We start from the raw sequence: 20,352 nt of genomic DNA on the forward strand, positions 1-20,352 counted from the left end.
GTCTTGGCTAAAGCATATCTTTAGACTTAGTAATCAAACTGAACTGAAACCCCTCTATAAAATTGTGCCTTTTACACATTGAACAAATAAAACAAAAGGAATATGCCATATTTAATCTTCAGACTATGGAGTGAGAGGTAACTTTGCATATAAAGCTATAGAGTGAAAGTGAGTTTCCTATAGTCTTTCACAATATACCATTTCAAGAAATAGCCATGCAGGAGTAAAGAAAAAGAAATCAAGGCAAGTTTTTTAAAGTATTTACAACAGCTTAAAATATTCAGTTCAGTTACTTTGATATATGAAAATGTAAAGGTCCTATATTCTAAAGTGAATTGTCTGCATGTCAAAGGTAAACGCCAGTCCTCTCTATTGCTTTTTTTTTAAAACTCTCCATTCAAATAGGTACTCATTTCCAGCTGAACTGACATAGAGCTTTGTCTTTTTTTTGCACCAGGAGTTGCAGTTAAGGGCCTCGGAGTTTGGTGCACATGTTGCACTAGGTGCAGGGCCAGGCACAGCAGCCTTTGACTCTAGGGAGCTAGAAACATACCTTGAGAGCTCACCACCTCAGAGCCCCCCTCACAAGCGGCGAGCAGGAGTGACAAGTGTGCAGCTTCCAAGAGCATCCTGTTCCTCCCATCCGTCGATCCTATTCGCCTGTTAGATCACTTTCACCATCCCATCAAAGCAGATCCTCACCTTCAGAAACTAGCAAAGATGTGACTGATTATGGTGAGCAGCTTGCTAGATTAAACTAAAAAAGTAGCTCCAAAATGTACGTGGTTCTAGTAAGTTGTAAATGTTATTTACTATCTGAAGTCTTGAAATATGCATTTCTTTTGGAGCTCTGTTATACCTCTGTTACTACATTATTTACATTATCTACATTATCTGCTCTATCTACTCTATTATCTAGATTATCTAGAAAGCTTATGACACTTCCCTATTTGCAGGTGTGCCTTACAAAAGTTTGTGGATTTATGTAGCAATAGAGTTCAGCAAGGTTTTTAATTTAAATGATCTGAAGAATCCAAACAAAAAGAAAGCTTAAATGAACTTCTAGGGAAAAATCATTGTGTTCAATCTGCTGTGCCATATAAACAAGTCTGGTCAGCTTAAGGATAAATAATCACAGCATTTATTTCTACACTTTGTCTTTTCAGGAGGTGAACGTTGGCAGGCTGCAAGGCGAGAACGTAATGCTAAGATAGATGTGTTGATGGAGCAGCTGGTGGATGCACTTAAGGATGCCTCTGAACATCTTGATGAGGCTGAACAGCAGCTACAAGATTACAGCCCTTCAGTCACGGATTCAACCAGCAATTTCAACCAGGTTTGAAGGGGGATTTATGTGTTGCCTTTTTCCCAAATTACAAAACTCAAATTTTGTTTCAGTTATAATTATGAACTAAGTGCCTTTATCCTATTTGACCCAGTATATGTAGCATGATTGTTATGGTTGTCAAGGATGCTACTATGGTAGTATAGGACACCACATATAAATAGGATGGAACATAGCACGCACATGCACGCACACAGGAAAGGTATAGACTGGTGATGGAGGGTAATCACTGGCTGGGTGACAACCCGATGACTGAAGGAGAGCGGGAGGGGGTCGACTAGCGACAGGATGAAGGTGTGTGGGTGTGTTTGTGGGGAGTGGAGCGTGGAGGTCGGGTGAAGAAGCCAGTGGTCAGAACATGAGGAGACAGCGCGGAGGTGGGAGCACATTCCACCGAGAGTGATAGTGTGTTGTGTAGAGTTTCGCCATAGCTAGCACCTTCGACTGGCATTGGAGTAAAATGATCCAGAACCCACGAAAGTTTTGTGTTTTGTTGTTGTGGAAAGATTGGGGAGCGAGAACCACATCTTACCCTGTTACACTACCAGCCTCAGAAAGAATAATCCTGACCATGTAACTCAATGCTCTTGGTCTGCCACTCACCTTAGGTCATGATGAAGCTTCCTGGGTTGAGTAGTACAAAGGCACTTAGCATACATTTCTAACCTTGGTAAAAGTAGTTTTACTTCAGGAAATACTTCATTTTTTTAAAATACATGTGAGAAATGTATTTAGCTTTTGAAATTAAATAAATTTGAGCAGTCATTTTATATTTCAGAGAAAAATAATTTACTTTAGAATTATCAGTTAAACATGTAAGTTTGTGATGATTGCAGCACCTTATAGCTTGTGAGGGTCTGATAAACACAATACAGCATCTGGACCGTGTGTTGAAAATTGAGACAGGTGCCATCAACATACCTAGTGCTGACCTTCAGATTGCCAGTATGTAGTTTTCTAGTCTTGATCAGATTTATTTGTGCAGCTGGAATTTTCCGATAGTTAAAAAAAGATGCATTAAAAGTTTACCATTCTATGTGCATAAATGTGACTTTTAAAAGATAAAAAGTCTTTTTGCTTGGGGCTATTTTAGGTGTTTCCTTGTGAAAGGATGGGATCAATTTTGAGTTTTGCCTAAATGTGCAATGTGCTCCCCAAAAATTCACGCTTTTAAAGTGATGTTGAAAAGAAAGTAAAAACAGGTTTATTCATTTTGTCAGGGGTATTTGAGCGATGGGAACAGCTGCAGTCTCTTGCATCAGAGAGTGACCAAAGGCTGTCACAGCAGCAGCATGAGCTGGTCAAGTTCCATACTGATGTAGAGGCTCTACTGGCATGGATGGATGAGGCCGAGGCTCTGCAGTCAACACACAGTCATATTCCTTCAGATATCACAGATCTTAACATTGTCATCAGGCAGCATAAGGTGAAACAGAGATTCCTGGATTTTCTGAGCTTGCACAAATATTGTCTTGTAAAGAAGTCATCTTATGTAGGTCTAAGCATACACATAAATATGTCCTGTGACAAGTCATGTAGCCAAAGGCTAGTTTGCCACATAAAAGTTTCAACTATCACATGATCTGTCCATACGTCACTGTGAGTGATCTAAGCATTTATTATATTTGGTTACCGAGAGCTTATTGTAATTGTGAAGGAAGTAGGATAGATGACCTTTGTGAATTTGTCTGCAGGATTTTATGGTCCAGTTGGAGGCTAAAAAGGCTCATGTGCTCTCCGTCAGACTGCTTAGTAAAAACTTTGTCAACACAACACCGGAGGGAAGACAACTGCGTACTCGCCTGAAAGAGCTGGATCAGCGATGGGAAGCACTTACAGCTTCTGCAGCTAGAACACAACAAGCTCTGCAAGGAGCCTTACTGAAGTGTGAGGAGTTCCACCATACTGTGCATGATTACCTGGTGTGGATGGAAAGAATGGAAGAGAGGCTTCAGCGCTGTGAACCAGTGAGACTGAGTCCTGATCATTCAGTCCTGTGGAGCAAATACATGACACTAAAGGTCAGTCTACTGTATCACAGATGTTATAATCAATGTAGTTTTCATCACAATAAAATTGTGAAAAAGTATTTTATCCACAGAATTTGTAAACTACTCACAAAATATCAGAGACCAGTAGTAGTTTGTGGGTATGGAATATCAATTGACCCCTGTAGGAAAGTAAAAGCAGTGTGGAAGGAACTTAATTAAAACTGTGATGTCTGACTGTGCATTGTACTTAAATGGTCCATACTTGTTTTGATCTTACTGTATTTGTTTGACATTGTCGAAAAACATGGGTATGGGTAATGGGTATGGTGGTGGCTCTCTGGTAGTCTGGGGAAAGATCCATCTCCATGGCAAAACCCCACTTTATATCATTCATTTCACACTCTGACATCTTATATAGAAATAAGATTGTACAGACTCTCATTGTGCCAGCTTTACTAGCTGTGTTTCCAGGTTCTGTGCTGCAAGATTGTTTACCAACTTCTTGCAGCAGCAAATTTAGTGGTTTGACTGGCCATCATGTTTACCTGACTTGGCGCCCATTAAGTATGTTCACACATCCTGGGAATGCTGCTTTCAGGCCAATGACTCACAAGCGGCTGATGTGGCCCGTCTGGTCTATTTCTTGCACCAGGAATGGCTGGATGGCCTTCAAGGCACTCTTGTGACACTTGTTTAGACTTTGTTAGAAATATACATTGAATGTGTGGCTGCCGTTAATTGCCACCACACACATTTATTGACTGTCAGGGTGCACTGAGTTCCTGTGACCTTTTTGATTATGAGGTGGAGTTGTTTGACCACCCATATCTTGGAATGGAATTGGTTTACAAAAGAAATACTTCTTACACATTATTTTATGATGAAATTCAGCGAAGTCAGTTGTTGTATCTGGTGTCTGTGAGTTATTTTCTATCTGGCCCTTAACTTTTTGAGTAATATACAACCCAGTCCCAGTCTTTTTGTGTTTATGTGCATATGATGCATGACACTGTTTCTCCAGAGGTCACAGTCAGTGGGTACACAGACTAGCTCAAGGCTAACAGGGTTTGTTTACTTGGTACATAGCAGCAGAAATTAGTTTTAATTTGTTTGTAACATGTACACACTGAATAAAAATAGCATAATTGATTTAGAAAAACTTTTACTCTGATTTATAAATTATGGCTGAATTTTATTCTTTGAAAAACCTTTTTCAGAAATTCCTAGGGAAATATAACATTAGCATCTTGTAATGTTACAGGCAGGTGAAGGCAAACTATATTTACTAATACAGTAGTGTTATAAATGTTGGCAGGAGCTGCAAAGAGAACTTGAAGCTAATCAGGGAGAAGTACTCACATTACGGGAAACTGCTGAGCAGCTTCTTGTCAGTGGAGAATCCCCTGAGATGGCAGCAGCCCGCGACAAAACACGCATCATTGCTAACAGACTGCGCACTTTGCTGCATCTAACATCTTCTTACATTGAATCACTGGAAACAAAACTGGGTGTGAAGGTAAATTCCACTGAACTTTACAGATGCTTTGAGGTATAACAGAATCAGACTGATATATATCAGACTAATGGAGAAGAGCTGATCTAAACTGTTTTGAAAGCTGCTGGTAAAATTTTAACTGCTAGAAAGGCAATTTTATGAGTGTTTTATTGGAGGTATTTTTCCCATCTTGCAGTCCTCCAGTGTTGATGCAAGAGAGGTTCGTCAACCAGCTGCTGTTCACCGAACCGTTCGCACACGAACAAGGTCACCATTTGCTGTCTTGCGCAGGGTATGCCTGATTTCACTACCATACACTCCTTAGAGATTTGAGAAAACTCAGCAGCTCCGTTACTGTAGGAGAGTATTAGAGATGATAAAATTTACATGTCAGATTCTAAGTGACAATTGACAAAGTTTGAATTTTTGGCATTTTATGAATTTGAAAATTTTTCTGTTAATTACATTAACAAAACCCTCAAAATAAGTGCAGCTAGTGAGCACCTTTATTGTGAATTTACAACAATCTGCATTGGTTACCTGCATTGCCTAGAATACCAATGTGGGTGTGGGGTGGAATTCACCCATAGTTCTTTCCTAATTTGTAACCCTTAATTCATCTATCAGACCAAGTAATCCATTTTGTATTACCATTGGCAGGTTATGATTTTTCCATTTCCATTTAATGTTTGGATCACAGATATGTTCATTCAACATTTGTATATTATTATCATTGTATCCTGTTGGTTCATTTCCATTTGTGTTGCTTTCAATCTGCAGCTTCTTTTTGGGGTGCCACCCATTTCACTTCCTGCCAGCGACACAGACAGTGTGAAGTAATTTGTTTTCTCCCATTCATAATTCCCTTTTCCCAGGCTTTTTGAGTCAGCCTGCTCCCAAAACATTGAATGTGGTTCTCACTGCATAGAATCATTATAACTGACCATTGGGCTGTTTGTTATTGGTTGTAAATGCTTCATTAGTCTTCATGCATTTTCTCAACTTTTTTTTTTAAAATCTGGAGGTGGAGTTTTGTGTTTGTCTTCCATGTCTTCACTAGGCTTTCAGCATCTCTTCTTTTGTATATGGAGCATCTAATCTGCATGTTCATCCTGTCTTAGATGCCTTCTTGCATCAGACATGGCAAGGTGTGCCTTTTGCATGCCATCTGTGCATACAAGCTCATTCTGGCATGCCATTTGGAGGAAAATAGAGTTAGAATTATTGCAGCTAAATGACTTTATGTAAATAACCTGCTGAAAATGTATTGTTGTGGAGGATTTTTAGGCCTGCACAGCTGGGACTCAATCAGATATGACTTGCTTTTATAAACAACATATCTCTGACCCATTATTGTTGATTTTCATGTTAGTAAAACTAGCAAGAGAGACCAGACGGTCACATACCTGCCATTGCAAATGCTTCAGTGAAACAAAGGCTTTAAAAAAAGTGATGTTGCTTTTGTGCATAATCTTTGTAAAATAGTAGTAGACAGTATAGTAGACAGCAGACAGTAGCTGCTTTATACTGGTGGAGTACAGTAAAATAAAATTAATCTCAATATATTTAGGAGGGCGCTCACATGTCAGTGTGTTGTGCTAAACAAGCACCAGAAAGAAATTACTAAAATCCCAACTCCTCCTAGGAGTATGAGACGTTTATTGCATCTTGGTTGATACTGTGATAGAACATTTTTTTGTTTTTGCTAATCACTTGTGAGGTCTAAGGAACATGACTGGCTTCAGTGATACTTTGCTAATATTGTTGCTACTTTTTATTTAGTTGTTGTTGTTTAATCTTCATGTTTGAATATATAGCCAAGATCTATTAAAAAAAAAAGAAAAATATTATGCTCATATAGATATATATATTGGGGTTTTCACAATTATTCTCACATCAAACCACAGTGAGGAAGAATAACTTGTATGCAGATTTTTCTTTGCAAGATCTTGTCCAATATGCGGTTGAAAAAGAAATTCATATATGAAATTATGATTCCTTAATTTATATGTTTAGCTTAAAGTAATGCATATATGAGCCAGAGTTTCAGATGTTCACAGCCATATCCAGATCCTGAACCGGTTTATTTTTTTTTTAAAGATCACCCATTAAAGCAGAAATCAGTTGAAAGAGTTAAATTATAGCATACTGCAGGATAGAATCATGATAATATACTGAATTTGAAGCATTCCTTGTCATAAATATACATCATAAATATACATCACATGCATATTATTCATATTTTATCTAAATGTTGATCAGGGGAAGTGTAATTTTTTAAGGTATAAGGATCCAACCTACCAGTGCTAAAATGGCATGTGACAAGTGAAAAATGTGTAACATTTAAGTTAAATAAAAATGCAGTTGATGCATGATAAAGATGCGTACATTATTATTTCACAGACTCTAGTGTGTGTTTATTGTTTTTTGAGGTTGGGGGGAGGGGGGGGTCAGTCCAAGATCTACGTGGCTTTTTTCTGAATCAGCCCATGTTATACCAAATATCACAGACAGGTTGGGTGTAAAATCCTGAATATTCTAAATGATGTATTGAGGCTTATTTTCAATGATGCTATGTAAACAATTGATCCAAAAAGACTGGAATATAAAAATTAAATCAAAAGTCTTCAGTATTTTGTTGTAGTCCTCACTTCTAATTTCACATTTTTCTCTTTCTATAAATTGTCAAGATTTTATAACATGATCTATTTGTTTCATGGGAAAACTGAAGCAATCATGCAACAATTGGGAAATACTGTGTATAAGCTTATAATTCCAAGATAAACAGTGCATCAAAGCTTACTTGTACTTTCTAAGCTAATATGACAGAAGTGCATGGTTTATAACTGGCTTTAATGTCCATTTTGCATGTAACATAGCTTTCTCTACCTTCAGTTGCTGCTTTTGTTTTCCATGCACTGTTGCTCTCCTCTCTCTCACCTTAGGAAACTGACACAAAGAAGGGAGGAATGGAAGCATGTTCAAAATATGTGGAAATACCGCTTGGGTTTGGGTTTTTGTTTGACTTTATATGTCATTTCAAGAATAAGAGAATTATCATTGTTGGACTGAAGTCATTTCCAAGTGAACTTTTTTTAAAACTGCAAGCAGGTATATATGGTTATATATTTTATTCATATCAAATGTTTTTAAGCAGTTTAAGGAAGTCACTTTTAGTGTTTCAAAATTTGTCAGAGATGCCATGTTGAGCACATGCTCGCACATACTTTTTGTCACTGAGTCTTTATATCTTTCTTTTCAGCTTAACTACAGAATCTAAGGATGTGATTGCATCTCATTTAATTGCTCATCCAAGAAGGCGACCTTTGCTTCAGCGTGTGCTCTGTGCAGCTTTGCCACTGCAGGTGTTGCTGCTACTGCTGCTGGGTGTGGCCTGTCTTGTGCCAGTGTGTGAGGATGACTCCTATACTTGCCTCTTGTCCAACAACATGCGCAAGTCACTGACTCCCATGCTACATTATACCCAGGGGGCTCCACCAACATAGTCAACTGCATTATTCACAGGACTTCTTAGACAATTCCAAAGCACATATATTTTCTTGTACTGCTTTCATAGATTGGTGTCCCAGATCGACCAAAAGTTCAGTCACGATTTTATTTGCGATCATCAAACACAGGAACAAAAATCAAGTTTTCCCTCAGTTTTATAAACTATATATAAGATTATCCTTAAGAAAATTGAGATGCCATAATTATTTTACTAATACCAAACCAGTCCACGGCGTTTTTGGAATCTCAATACACGACTTTATTACTAGTAAAAAAAATTATGTTACAAACTGAACTAATAACACAATTTTTGCCAACATTTTTCTGATTTTTAAACTTTGCATTAAGGCACTAACATCTTGATGTTTTATCTTCGTGCCTGCATTCAGATTTATGGACTCTAATGTTTTTATTTCCTTTAACACTTCTTTTAATGTAATGCATTTTTATGAAGATTAGAAAAATATCTAGTGATGTTCTGAGGAAAATGTGATTCAAAATTTTGTATACCTAAATGTTCTGAATAAACAAGTTTGATGATTTAAAATAAATATTTATTCTGAAAATCAAGCATAATCTGGGCACCTTATTCACAGCGTTGCATATTTTTTATGCTGGAAATCTTGCGTATACTTGTGAAGATTACTAATAAAAGTGAAAGATGGCAGCTCAGAAACATATATTTTGTCATTGATCACACAATCTATGTGTTATGCATGTTTTCTCACGTAACATTGAAATAGGTCTTCAGATGAAGAGATAGTTATATCGGCACCTTCTTGTGTAATCTTTTTTCCTGAACATGTAATCATCACCTCTTTAGCAGATGTTGTGCAGGTCATGAATGTTTAAAAATGGTAGTTGCAAGGAATGCATGTTGGTGATTAGTGTTTGTAAACGATATCTGGAAATGATGAATGACATGCTATAAAGACAAAACTGAGGAACAACATTCTTAAGAGACAATGTTCATGATTTTATTTTCTCTGTACAAGCATGTAAAAGTTAAAAAAATAATTGTACAAAGATGCGTGGAAGCAGACCCATTTGTAGCAAATAAGCACCTACCTTTGTTATCCATTGGGTTTTTGTCAGCTTATATCTGTTTTATCATATTGGATAATCAGAAATGCCATTTCTGAACAAATTAATTCTTTGGCATCAAAAGGAAGCATTTATGAAAATATTCAGGTATAAACTGCTAATAATGGATAAACCTCCATTTTGATTAAACTGCCCAGTCATGAATTTATTTCACATTTAACCTAAATCCATTTTTCTTTTTACTTTTGTTTTGAGATTGGGATTTGGATTGGAGTTAACTACTTTTACAGCTATGGTGGATTTTTTTTTTTCCTTGACATTGTTGTCAGTTTCCTAGATGAAGGAATGCACAGGGAATATCTCTCTGCTGTTGATATTTACCCAAACTCTGTGATACCAAATATGTTTGTACATCTATTTGAATTATTCAGCATTTGCTATGTAAAATGTTACTTCACTATTCAAAAGCTATTAAATATTAACTTGCATATTTGTTATATATTATGCAATATTAATAAATTTCATTTGTTTCTAAAGTTTTGTTACTGTGTTTAATGCTTTGATCGTGTTTTAGTGTTACTGTGTGCATGGAAGTAGCATCATAACTGGTCCTATATTCTGTATTTAGCACTGAGAAATATAATGTACAGTTGATAGAACTTTTTTGTACCTTAATTTGTCTCTACATCATGTTAAACAATAAACAAATGGCAAAGAATTTTGTATTGTTTTTGCATTCAAGGTGGCAAATATGTGCTGGATGCCTTTTATTGTGGTGATGTTAGCATGCATTCAGTCTACGTGGGTCCAGCTTTCCAGGTAGCACGACAGGACTTCCTACCTAGACTCGAATTCCCAGCGACGTATGCGTCTTGTTGTAAGGACAGAACCGAACCTCAGCGAGAACCAATGGTCTGTGCATACTACAAAATCAAATTTAACAGTTGAGAAATACATGAAACTTTTAGGTTCAAATTATTACAGCTCGCAAAGAGATGTGGATAGTGTACTATTTTCGTTTGATATCACTGCACCAGTGGGTGTTTGATCGTCGTCTAAAGATCGAGTAAACTACAAGTCAAATTTAAATAAAATAACATGAAAAAAAAAAATACAACTCACGCTTTATAAAAAATTATTTTTGATTTAAAAAAAAAACCCACGAAAATGTATGCTAATCCATTCAGCAACACTTGTAGACCCAGCGTCTGCATACCTCGCTTGGAATTCGAGTCTTGGTAGAAAGTCCTGTTTTGCTACCCAAGTACAGAATGTCCAGAAAAGCACAAGACATATATCGATCTTGTCCAAACGATTTAACAAGTTTTCAAACAAAATGACCGCTAGCACGAAAATTCTCCCCGTGTTGAAGAACCTCAGCAAGCCTTTTCACATCCCGCCATGTACCTTCAATATATATTTGTATGCTTGTTTTTGTTTTTTGTTGTTGTTGTTGTTTTGATACACTTTAAAAAAAAAACTAAAAATAAGATCAGACTCACAAGAAACAATAACCTAGTCAAATTTTCACGTCCTGCAAATGATTTTCGACTACACATCACAGGTTCACAGCCATCAACTTCTACCGCGTACGTAGAGCTTCCCACTTATTCTACACTTACTGTCGTCTGCTCTTGCCATTCGCTCGCCTGCACAAGTCTTTGTATTGCGGGTTAGAAAACACGGGCACAAGAGCACACGTCAAAACCACGTACATGTATTACTGGACTGCTGGCAGACGATTTTTTTCCAGTTAACTGCTAAAATGAGGCATGATACTACAAAGCTCGTTGGTCTTGGCAGACAGCAATCCATGTCAAAAAGTCGCCTCCCATTGTGACATTCTAGTTACTTCCCTTGTGTAACGGTCAATTATCAGTTTTCTATCACAGTATAATGTAAATGTTCAGCATAATATAATTTTATATTTGGTTTGTTGTTGATTTTTTTGTTTCATAATAATCTTTGCTCGTTATCGTTTTTCTTAAACTACTATATTTTTAAGTGTCGTTAACGACAGACAGCAAGATGGCTGACCGCAGTAATATGTCATACGAGCAAAAGAAGCTTGCTGTTGCTGAAAGGCTACAAAAACGCCAAGAAGCTCGACAGGTGGAAATAGATAAAAAGAGAATTGAAAACGAAGAGAATATTAGTCGTCAGGAAAATGTGATTGCTTTTTTGGACAATTTTTCACAAGCGAAACAAGCCATCGAAGAAGGTATTTCGCAAAGCCAATTGATACCCAAAGAAAATCTTGTGGGGCACTTCGACTCGCTATCAGATTCTCTTCACAAAATGCAGAGGTACGTAGCAGAATGTACGGCTTTTTTGCCATCCTTTGAAGTGAGAAAAGCCCAGGAAAGTATTTCATGCCTCCAGGGTATGATACAGGATAAACGTGACGAGTTACTTCCAAAAAGAAAGTTTGCATTCAGTAAAGCCTCCAAACCAGAAAAGCGAATACAGCAGGTTTCATCATCCAAACCAGCTATTTCTGATGAAGTTGACACAGCAGTGGAACTTGCTGCATGCAAATTTGTCAAAGAAACAGGTAAACAGTTGATCATGGGGTCATCAGACATTTATCAGAAAGATGTGGCACTTGTTGACCTCACAGACTGCACTGTCAAATTACATGGCGCTCCATCCGCAGTTCACATCTTCAATCTTGCAGACTGCAAAATATTCTGTGGCCCAGTGTCAGGATCAATATTCATCAGATCGTGTAGAAATTGTTTGTTTGTGCTAGCATGCCAGCAGCTTCGGATTCATAACACAACAGACTCAGACTTTTACATTCATGTTACGAGTAAAGCAATTATTGAAGATTGTTCCAACATTAAGTTTGCTCCATATACCTGGAACTATGAAACCCTTGAAGAAGACTACATCATGTCGGGACTGGATAAAACTAGAAATAATTGGGACAAAGTGGACGATTTCAACTGGCTTGTTGCAGATGTAGCATCCCCTAACTGGTCTGTTTTAGAGGAGAACAAGAGGACTTTAACCTGGTTGTGTTGAATATTAAAATTTTAGTTACATGCATGTGTGTATGGGTGTATTTGTGCACAGGCATCATGCAAAGATGTGAATGTTTTCATGTTGGCTATTTGTAGATGTCTTAAGTGCAGTTTTTATTCACAGCTACTACTCAAGTATATGAATTTTTTTATTTTAGAGATTATGACAAAGTTAAAATCTAAAACAATCTGAAGAATTTATGCTATATTTATGAACAAATTATTTTTTATTTTAATCAACAAATGAAAATTTAATTTTAAAATCCTTAATTTATAATACGCAGGCATCAACTTTAGTTGTGTACATTGTATTAAAAAATTGTTAGAGGTGCAGACTGCTGTTGTATTCCATAAAAAGTCCAAATTGATGATTTTACTACCAGTTAATTAATGATATAGAATCTGTTTAAATATTGATAGTATGGTGTGTGTATAATAATGCTTTTGGTGCATACAGATAAATTTAGCTGCATGAGGACTTGTGTTTCTACAACTAGTAAAGAATGAATGATGGCGCACATGTATTGAAATGTTAGTTACCTAGTGCATTTTTTTCCCTCTAGTTTAAGACTATTGTCTTCCAGTTAAGTGTTACAGATCATTCTCATCCCATGTGGAAGTGCCTAATTTCTTACATCTAATCAATCCGACATGACATAATTTGCTTTTTGTATGAGTTTGATGTGTTCTTTGGTGCAGAAATATACTGTAAGCCAGCTCAGCTTGTAGGGCCACATTGACTAATAATATGAGTCATCCTTGATACTAACCTTCATGATGGGACAAACCCTGTTGGATATAATGGTTTAAGAGAAGAGATTTGAAGTTGCTAAACAGTAAAGGGGCTCATTATAATGACCTGCATTTTGTGCATTGCTGTTGTGTGTTACTAATCTAGAGGGTTTCACAAGTTAAGGTTCAATCTATATAACACAAAAATATACTGCATTTCAGCATAACTTTGACATGACAAAATTATCTGATGATGTACTGTGCAGAAATCCAGGATGGTTAAGCTGATGCATTAGGGCAATACTTATGTGTATACTAAGATCGGTTCATTCACATGCAAAGGAATAGTAGTTGATTAGATGTGAATGCAGTTTGTTTGCATATTCTTAATAGATAATGTAAAGAATCACTTTTTAAAGTGTCAAGGTGTGTGTTTGTGCGTAATCTTTCTATCTCCCACACTTGCTTGCAATTATGATATATTTCCCGTCATTTGATTTATTGAAATGTAGTTGCTTATGATATAAGCATTAAGAAAATAAGATCAAATGATGAAACATCTATGCTACTTTTAAATTTGTTAGCAGTGGTGATGATGAAACACTTTAAAAAAGAAATTGTGTGTAAATGCTGTATGCTGCAGTTTATCCACACACTTTCATACACTTTTTTTTTTTATCTGAGACAAGGAGGAAATAATGGTTGAAAAGAGTGCCTGACTGACTTATTTGGTATTTTTCTTCATACTGCAGATTGGTTCTGACACATTAATTAAATTGCAGTTTTGATTGGTATACAATGAAGTAATATTAAATCATAAATTTTCTTTGATGCATAAAATATCCATAAAACAGTGAATGCCTAGTTCTGAGTTGATGAGGTAATCTAGTAATCTAGAGTTATTCATTACAGAGTTTCACATTGGGAGAACCTCAATAAACAATCAAAGCAGCACAACAGAGGAAAGGGGAAGGGAACAACGGTTAAATGATAAACCAGTGAAGGACTGCTGCAGAGTTTACATGCTGGAGGAAGTAGAGGGCTCAATAGCACAGGAGCTGTATTTGGGAATGCCCTTGTCCCTAAACTCTTTTTGTTTGTGTCTTCTTGGTCAGGGTGACAGCCTGACAGATCATGAAGGCTCATGCATGGGCACTACGTTTCGCAAGATGATGAGTTTGTTTAACACCGTGCCAGCATCTAAGGCTATATCACAGCAATGCAAGATGAATGGAGAGCAATGCAACAAGTTTATATTGAGAAATATGTGCCATTTGACCATTAAGTGTTTTTCCCCTTTTATCCAGTGGAGGATTTAATTTTACAGTTGTTGATGCATATATTATTTTTATGAGTTGAACAGATAATGCCTGTTTTACTGCTGCTGAACTTTACATTTGCTGCAACTCCCCTGCCCTCTGGACCCCATCTTATATCTTGCATTGCTTTGATGAATAGGTTTTCATTCCAATTTAGCAAATGACTTGGTTATTGAACAATTGCAACAGATCTGTTTTGTGAGCATTGCATAAGCGGAATGTGTTGAGCTTTCCTTCAGATCTAAAATTGAATACAAATGCTGTAGTTAATAGATTCCAGAAGAAGAAAAAGATGTGTACTCTAATATATACACTGTACATAAACACTATACCTTATAAGCATCTTTATTGAAACAACTCAACATACAATATTCTTAAAAATTCTTTTCTAAATGTAAAGAAGAGTATTAATCTCAGCAATAATAAGATGATATTCAGTTAGCATGAACCTAGTGGAGCCTGTGTGCACAAGATTACTTTACAAATGGCAGTTCCTTCTTTTGTCATTCCCTCTGCAAGTGTTTGGGCTTGTATTGCCTACCAGGCTGAACAACCTGAAGTAATTGTCTCTATCATCGTCTTCTAGTCTTTTTGGATTTGAACTTCTTAGGCCTTTTAGGCTTCTTCATTTTCCTTGGCTTTTTTTTCTTTTTCTTTCTTTTTGGCTTTTTCTTCTTTTTGCCCTTCTTTTTGCCCCTTTTATCCCTTTTATCCCGTTTACCCTTTTTGCCTTTTTTCTTTTTGCCCTCACGTCTGTCATTTTGTCTTGTGCGTTCTCTACTGCTATTTCTTTCTCTTGGCTCCCTTCCTGTAGGATGTTGAGTTTCCCATTGATCTGCGAAGTCCCCGCCTCTGCTGTCTGTGGCAGCACTTGAAAATGAGTCCTGTGTGTAATCTGTCTCTTTAAAAACAAAAGGCATTTACAAGTGTTATTCAGTAAAGCTAATCATTATACTTGTCGGCTTGAACGTAAGAATGTTTTGTATCAGCTCTAGTCATTAAGGAAAAAGAATTTTGAAGCCAAAAGGTGTGGGGGTTTTATTTTTGAGAGTACATGTATTGGGTTTTTAAAAAAAAAAAAAATTCCCTCAAAGATTTTGTTTGTGCAAAATTTTTTTAAAGAAGTAAAAGAATTCTTTAAACATGATGTGCATTTTAAAAAGGAAAAGCTGCAGTCATTGTTCTGATGACAGCAATGGATGCTCATAATTATTATAGTATATTATTAGTTTTAAAAACTGCACACATAAATCATAAGATTACCTTTCCCTTGTCTGTTGAAAGACTAGTAAAGGGGAAGCCATTTGTAAAAAGAAGGGATTATAAGCAAGAGGAACGCTATCGTATGCAAGGCCGTGCTTAGGGGCAGGCAGACGAGGCATCTGCCTAGGGCCCCGCACATTTCATTAAATAACAACCGTGGCGATCGTGGTGTCAAGGGCCCCGCACATACCCTATGCCTCGGGCCCCGCGGGGGGTAAGAACGGGCCTGATCGTATGTATCAATCAGGTGTGCAAAATGCCAGTGGTGACCATCTAATCCAGCTCCCTACCCTCAGTGCTGGTTTCTGCTGCTGCTGCCTTCTTGGCCATGACTTTGCTGGGGTCTCCGCTGGGTAGGATGGAGCAGGGAGACCTGTAGCAACAGTACGCAACGCCTTCACCAAGGGGGTCGTCGGCGTCTAAAGCTCCATCCAGCGAGGTCTGCAGGAGGCGGGCCAAGATGATAGACACCAGCTGGCATAGACACACGACACATGGTCAAACAACACGCCGCATGGTCACACTATGTGTCACAAAACGCGGCCGTCACGTTAAATGTCTAGTGGCCACTGATTTACACTGACAGTGTGTGCATCTGTGGTCAGCATTGGAAAAAAAGCGAATCAAAGACAGCTGTCCAGATCTGTTGTAAATCCAACTTTCATCGAGCAAAAGACATCTGTTCACGCCCAGCTCACCGGGAGATAACATCTGGACAAAGCGCATGTATGCGGGTACAGATTGCTTCAACATTTGTTAAGGGACTGAGGATGCGTTTCATTTACAGGCAAACGGAGGACGACAACCTTTAACCTAGATGCGCACATTTCTATTTAACATTGTAATGTTGGCATAAACAACTTGCTGAATGCTGGAAAACGAGAGGTAGCTGCACGTGCAAAGAGAGTCGAGAGCACGTTGCAAAAAACTTACAAGGGGCTGGAAAAATCTACAAGGGGCTGGAAAATGTTGCAAGGAACTGTTACTAGAGCCTGGAGAGTGTAGATGTTGACTACTTGCTGAATGCTGTAAAACTAGAGGTAGTTGCATGTGTAAAGACCTGTGAAGAGTGTAGAGAAAATTGCAAGGAACTGTTAAAGGAGCCTGGGTTATGCTGCAAGGATCTGTTACAAGAATCGGAGGAATTTTGCAAGGAACTGATACAAGAGTTCAAGGAGCTGTTACAAGAGTCTGGAGATACTTGCGTGCATGAAAATGAGGATTATCAAAGCAACGAAAGTAGGGTAGATGACGTAGGTCTTCCAGAAGGTGATGAGGGCGTAGGAGCAGCCCTCGGTGTACAGCGTGCCCCTTGTGCCCACGAATCGGTGTGCGGAGACGTTCAGCACGTCGTGGTGCACGCAGGGGCGCGGCGCAGTCATGTCGCAGCAGCTGAACGGGGCGTCGTCTTTAATGAATTCACCATTCTGCAGGTACCTGAAGAGCGGGACACACAACGACACAACACGTTTCACCTCGCCGAGCATCGGTGTAGTGGATGCACAAGACTGTGCTGCACGACCTGCATGTAGTCGTCCTTACTCTTGTCTATACGTGTCTCCAAAATTGCAATGTGATGGGTTTATGGTCGTGTATGATCGGTCTGTGGGAGTGTAATATCGCCATGATCGTGTCCAGAAGAATGTTATGTGGTCGGTCCATGGTCATGTCTGCAAGAGTATTATGTTTGGTGTATTTTCCTGTCTATAAGAGAAGCAAGACTTTGTTCTGAATACTTCAGTCATTTGTCCTGGAACTGGTACTATTCACAGGGGGGCGAACGCATGGACAGACGTGGCAGTTGACAAATTTGACAATGCTCACCACTCACGTCTGTCTTGTTCGATGATGAGCAGGTCCTGAACAGGACTGCTAGTCCACTCCTTCACATTCGTAAGACAATTATTCTTCTCAAGGTACTTTGAAGAATAGTTTTGACTAAGTGTTGTGTGGGGTCACATGACGAAATAAGACTAACTTACGTCGCTTGATTAATGCAGATAGGGTTCCAAGTGTCCTACGAGTGTGACGACCGTGCTAACTACAGAGTAATTGGTTTTATGTTCTCTGTACGAGCCGGGAGCAGCCTATTGAGGCGCTTATTCTCGAATGCCTAGATTCTCCTCTCTGTTCTAGTTCATGGGTGAGTTGTTTCACTTTGGTGAACTGGTGTAATGTGTTGATATTCCATATTCCATTGGATCTCTCTCTCTCTCTGTCCATGCATGTTCTTATACACAATACAAAGAATGGGATGAGAGTAATTCTCATACGCCTCGCAGGACGTTCTGTGACGCCTTTCAGTGTTTTCATTCGGCATAGCATTTCCGTTTGCAATGGTACAGTGCAATGATCATATTTATGAAATCGCGCTATATAAATGTACACTGATAATGTTACGCGATCGCGTTCTAGTTGAGCAAGAAGTAGCGACTGGGACTGGGGTGCGCTTATATCTTTTGTTCGAGTGGACTGTGTGAAGGGTTGCACAGTAACATGTTGCTAGCTTAGTCAACTTTCCTTTCTCGTGATGTTTCATGTTAAGAAAGTCTCCCAAACAGCTGTGAGTGTTGCGGACTAAATCGTTTGTCAAAGGATATAAAGCGACCCAGGACTAAAGTCTTACTTTTCGACATCCGGGTGTTTGACATTGAGGTAAGTGAGCGAGACCCAGCTATTCTTGAACCAGTCCTCCATGGAGCTTGCCCCGCAGCAGCGGAATGACAATTGGATCTTGTCTATGGCCTGCTTCATATCAATCTTGTCTCTGCGCGGGACATAAACACACTGCAAATGTCCGGCAGGGTGATAGCACAAAACCACGCTTTGAGAAAACTCTTCAAAGTTTCACACAATCACACAAACACACAGATATCCACCCAATCTCAATCTCTCTCACACACACACACGATGTCTGTATCTGTCTTACCTGTACAGCTTAATTCCAGCGATGACACCTGTGTGGAAGGCGTCCTTGACGAGCTTGATGTGGACAATACATAGGATTGCTCCACTGATGTGCAGAATCACCATGATTACCTCCATAGCCTGCACAACCACCAGCAGCCGGCACAACCTCCTTACCGCCCCTTCCTTGGTGCCAGCGTCATACATTACCTGTGCCAACCATTTCTCTCATTAAATCATCATCATCATCATCATCATCATCATCGTCGTCGTCGTCATCGTCATCGTCGTTGTCATCGCGTGTTCTCGTCGCGATTGTGAGGAAGAACTCACTTTGATGGCGACGAGTTGTACAAAGAAGATCAGCGATCCGAGAGCCATGAGGTAGTAAGACAGAGCACCGCCTTTATTGTTGAGTACTGGGGACACACGACTCTCTAGGCCGAACTTGATGAAAAGGGCCCAGCTGACGAGCACCTGAAGAGGACAATATGAGGTTATTTGTATCTACCTGATACTCTGAGGTCAAGCGGGTGGATTACTGGATCAGGACAACAAGTTTCTAATGATCTGCATCAGTCACATGATGACAACCTTCGATACCATCTCTCCCTTGTTTTTGGTTGTTTACACCTGGGTTGCTGTCTTTGTTTCTCGTGCTCTTATTTTTCCCAAGCGCATTGAGCGCACTGTCAAGTGGACTATAAATGCTTTATTATTATGACTATTTATTATTATGGTTTATGTTTTGAATACAAAGACTTGAACAGCCTTTGTTGACGTTTCTTGACGATTACTGATAGTTACAGTGATGGATAGTTTAAGGACCAACCTTTCCTGCAAAAGACGTCAACAGGTTGTGGACTGTTGCGAACGAGCTGAGCCTGGCTCGCCCAGCATGCGACATGGTACAGCACCTCCCACCCATGCCGTTGTCTTGGTGACCAGTGAGCCGTAAAAGCCAAAGCTAAACAAGATCCAGACTACTTCAGGGTATCTCAAGGATATCTGACCTGTGTGTCTGGATAGTAGGTGGCGGGTGTTTGACGAAATATTTCACAAGCCATTACCACGACCGCTGGCTGTAATCTGGCAACGAGCTCCGCAAACTAGAGGCCATCTTTTTTTCTGGTTTCATGATTTGTTTCTGTACCCTGGTGGCTAAAGAATAGTCAACTTGAGAGGCACAGAAAGCTGCATTCGTCATATGTACGAATAGTCTGCACTTCCAGATTCAGTTTTAAAAAATACACTTTCACTTGTAGGAAATAAACTCTCAGCAGTTCAAAATATACACGTTCACTTGTAGGAAATAAACTCTCAGTAGTTTAAAATATACACATTCACTTGTACGAAATAAACTCTCAGCAGTAGCAGAACTACGAGGTCTTTGTCGCTTTTATCCGTAAATTGAGACTACTGCATCGAGAAACATGGCGGGGTGTAAATAACATCCGAAAAGGGATCATACGTCATCTGCGGACATGACGTAACGTGAAGTCTAGAGGTGACGATGTTCACAATTTTGACGTCATGTTAAGGTCACCGAAAAGGTTCATCTCTAGAGTTCGTCTGCTTCCTGAAAATGTTGATCGACTTACGGAAAGACAGTCAAAAACAAAAACTTTTATTATTTCTAAAAGGCTAACATAGGAAGCGTATGAAGATGCTCAGCTTTGAGGGATGGGTGTGAGGGGACACTTCATGCTGACGGTGATTT

The 20,352-nt window shown here is 38.8% G+C and overlaps 3 protein-coding genes across 4 annotated transcripts; 2 read left to right on the forward strand and 1 right to left on the reverse strand.

Moving 5' to 3' along the window:
* The first annotated feature begins 596 nt into the window (after positions 1-596).
* On the forward strand, positions 597-10,103 carry LOC112570022 (nesprin-1-like). Of its 2 annotated transcripts, XM_025248202.1 has the most exons (9): positions 597-735; positions 1,167-1,336; positions 2,182-2,290; positions 2,566-2,771; positions 3,040-3,366; positions 4,652-4,852; positions 5,028-5,123; positions 5,612-5,667; positions 8,094-10,103. In XM_025248202.1, the coding sequence occupies exons 2-9, from the start codon at positions 1,223-1,225 to the stop codon at positions 8,335-8,337; spliced, it is 1,353 nt and encodes a 450-aa protein (XP_025103987.1). In that variant the 5' UTR covers positions 597-735; positions 1,167-1,222; the 3' UTR covers positions 8,338-10,103. The 2 variants fall into 2 exon arrangements, with proteins under 2 accessions (XP_025103987.1, XP_025103988.1); XM_025248203.1 differs by lacking the exon at positions 5,612-5,667 and having other exon boundaries at positions 8,094-8,258.
* Positions 10,104-11,247: 1,144 nt separating this feature from the next.
* Positions 11,248-13,266, forward strand: LOC112570023 (tubulin-specific chaperone C-like). Its single transcript, XM_025248204.1, has one exon. The coding sequence runs from the start codon at positions 11,414-11,416 to the stop codon at positions 12,410-12,412; it is 999 nt and encodes a 332-aa protein (XP_025103989.1). The 5' UTR covers positions 11,248-11,413; the 3' UTR covers positions 12,413-13,266.
* Positions 13,267-14,831: 1,565 nt separating this feature from the next.
* Positions 14,832-20,112, reverse strand: LOC112571289 (peripherin-2-like). Its single transcript, XM_025250183.1, has 7 exons — positions 19,465-20,112; positions 18,966-19,109; positions 18,655-18,842; positions 18,352-18,492; positions 16,931-17,162; positions 16,016-16,199; positions 14,832-15,363 (listed from the first exon to the last, which is right to left on the reverse strand). The coding sequence occupies exons 1-7, from the start codon at positions 19,558-19,560 to the stop codon at positions 15,035-15,037; spliced, it is 1,314 nt and encodes a 437-aa protein (XP_025105968.1). The 5' UTR covers positions 19,561-20,112; the 3' UTR covers positions 14,832-15,034.
* Between the last annotated feature and the right edge of the window lie 240 nt (positions 20,113-20,352).

Source organism: Pomacea canaliculata, linkage group LG8, assembly GCF_003073045.1.
Source record: "Pomacea canaliculata isolate SZHN2017 linkage group LG8, ASM307304v1, whole genome shotgun sequence".
NCBI classification, from domain to species: domain Eukaryota; kingdom Metazoa; phylum Mollusca; class Gastropoda; order Architaenioglossa; family Ampullariidae; genus Pomacea; species Pomacea canaliculata.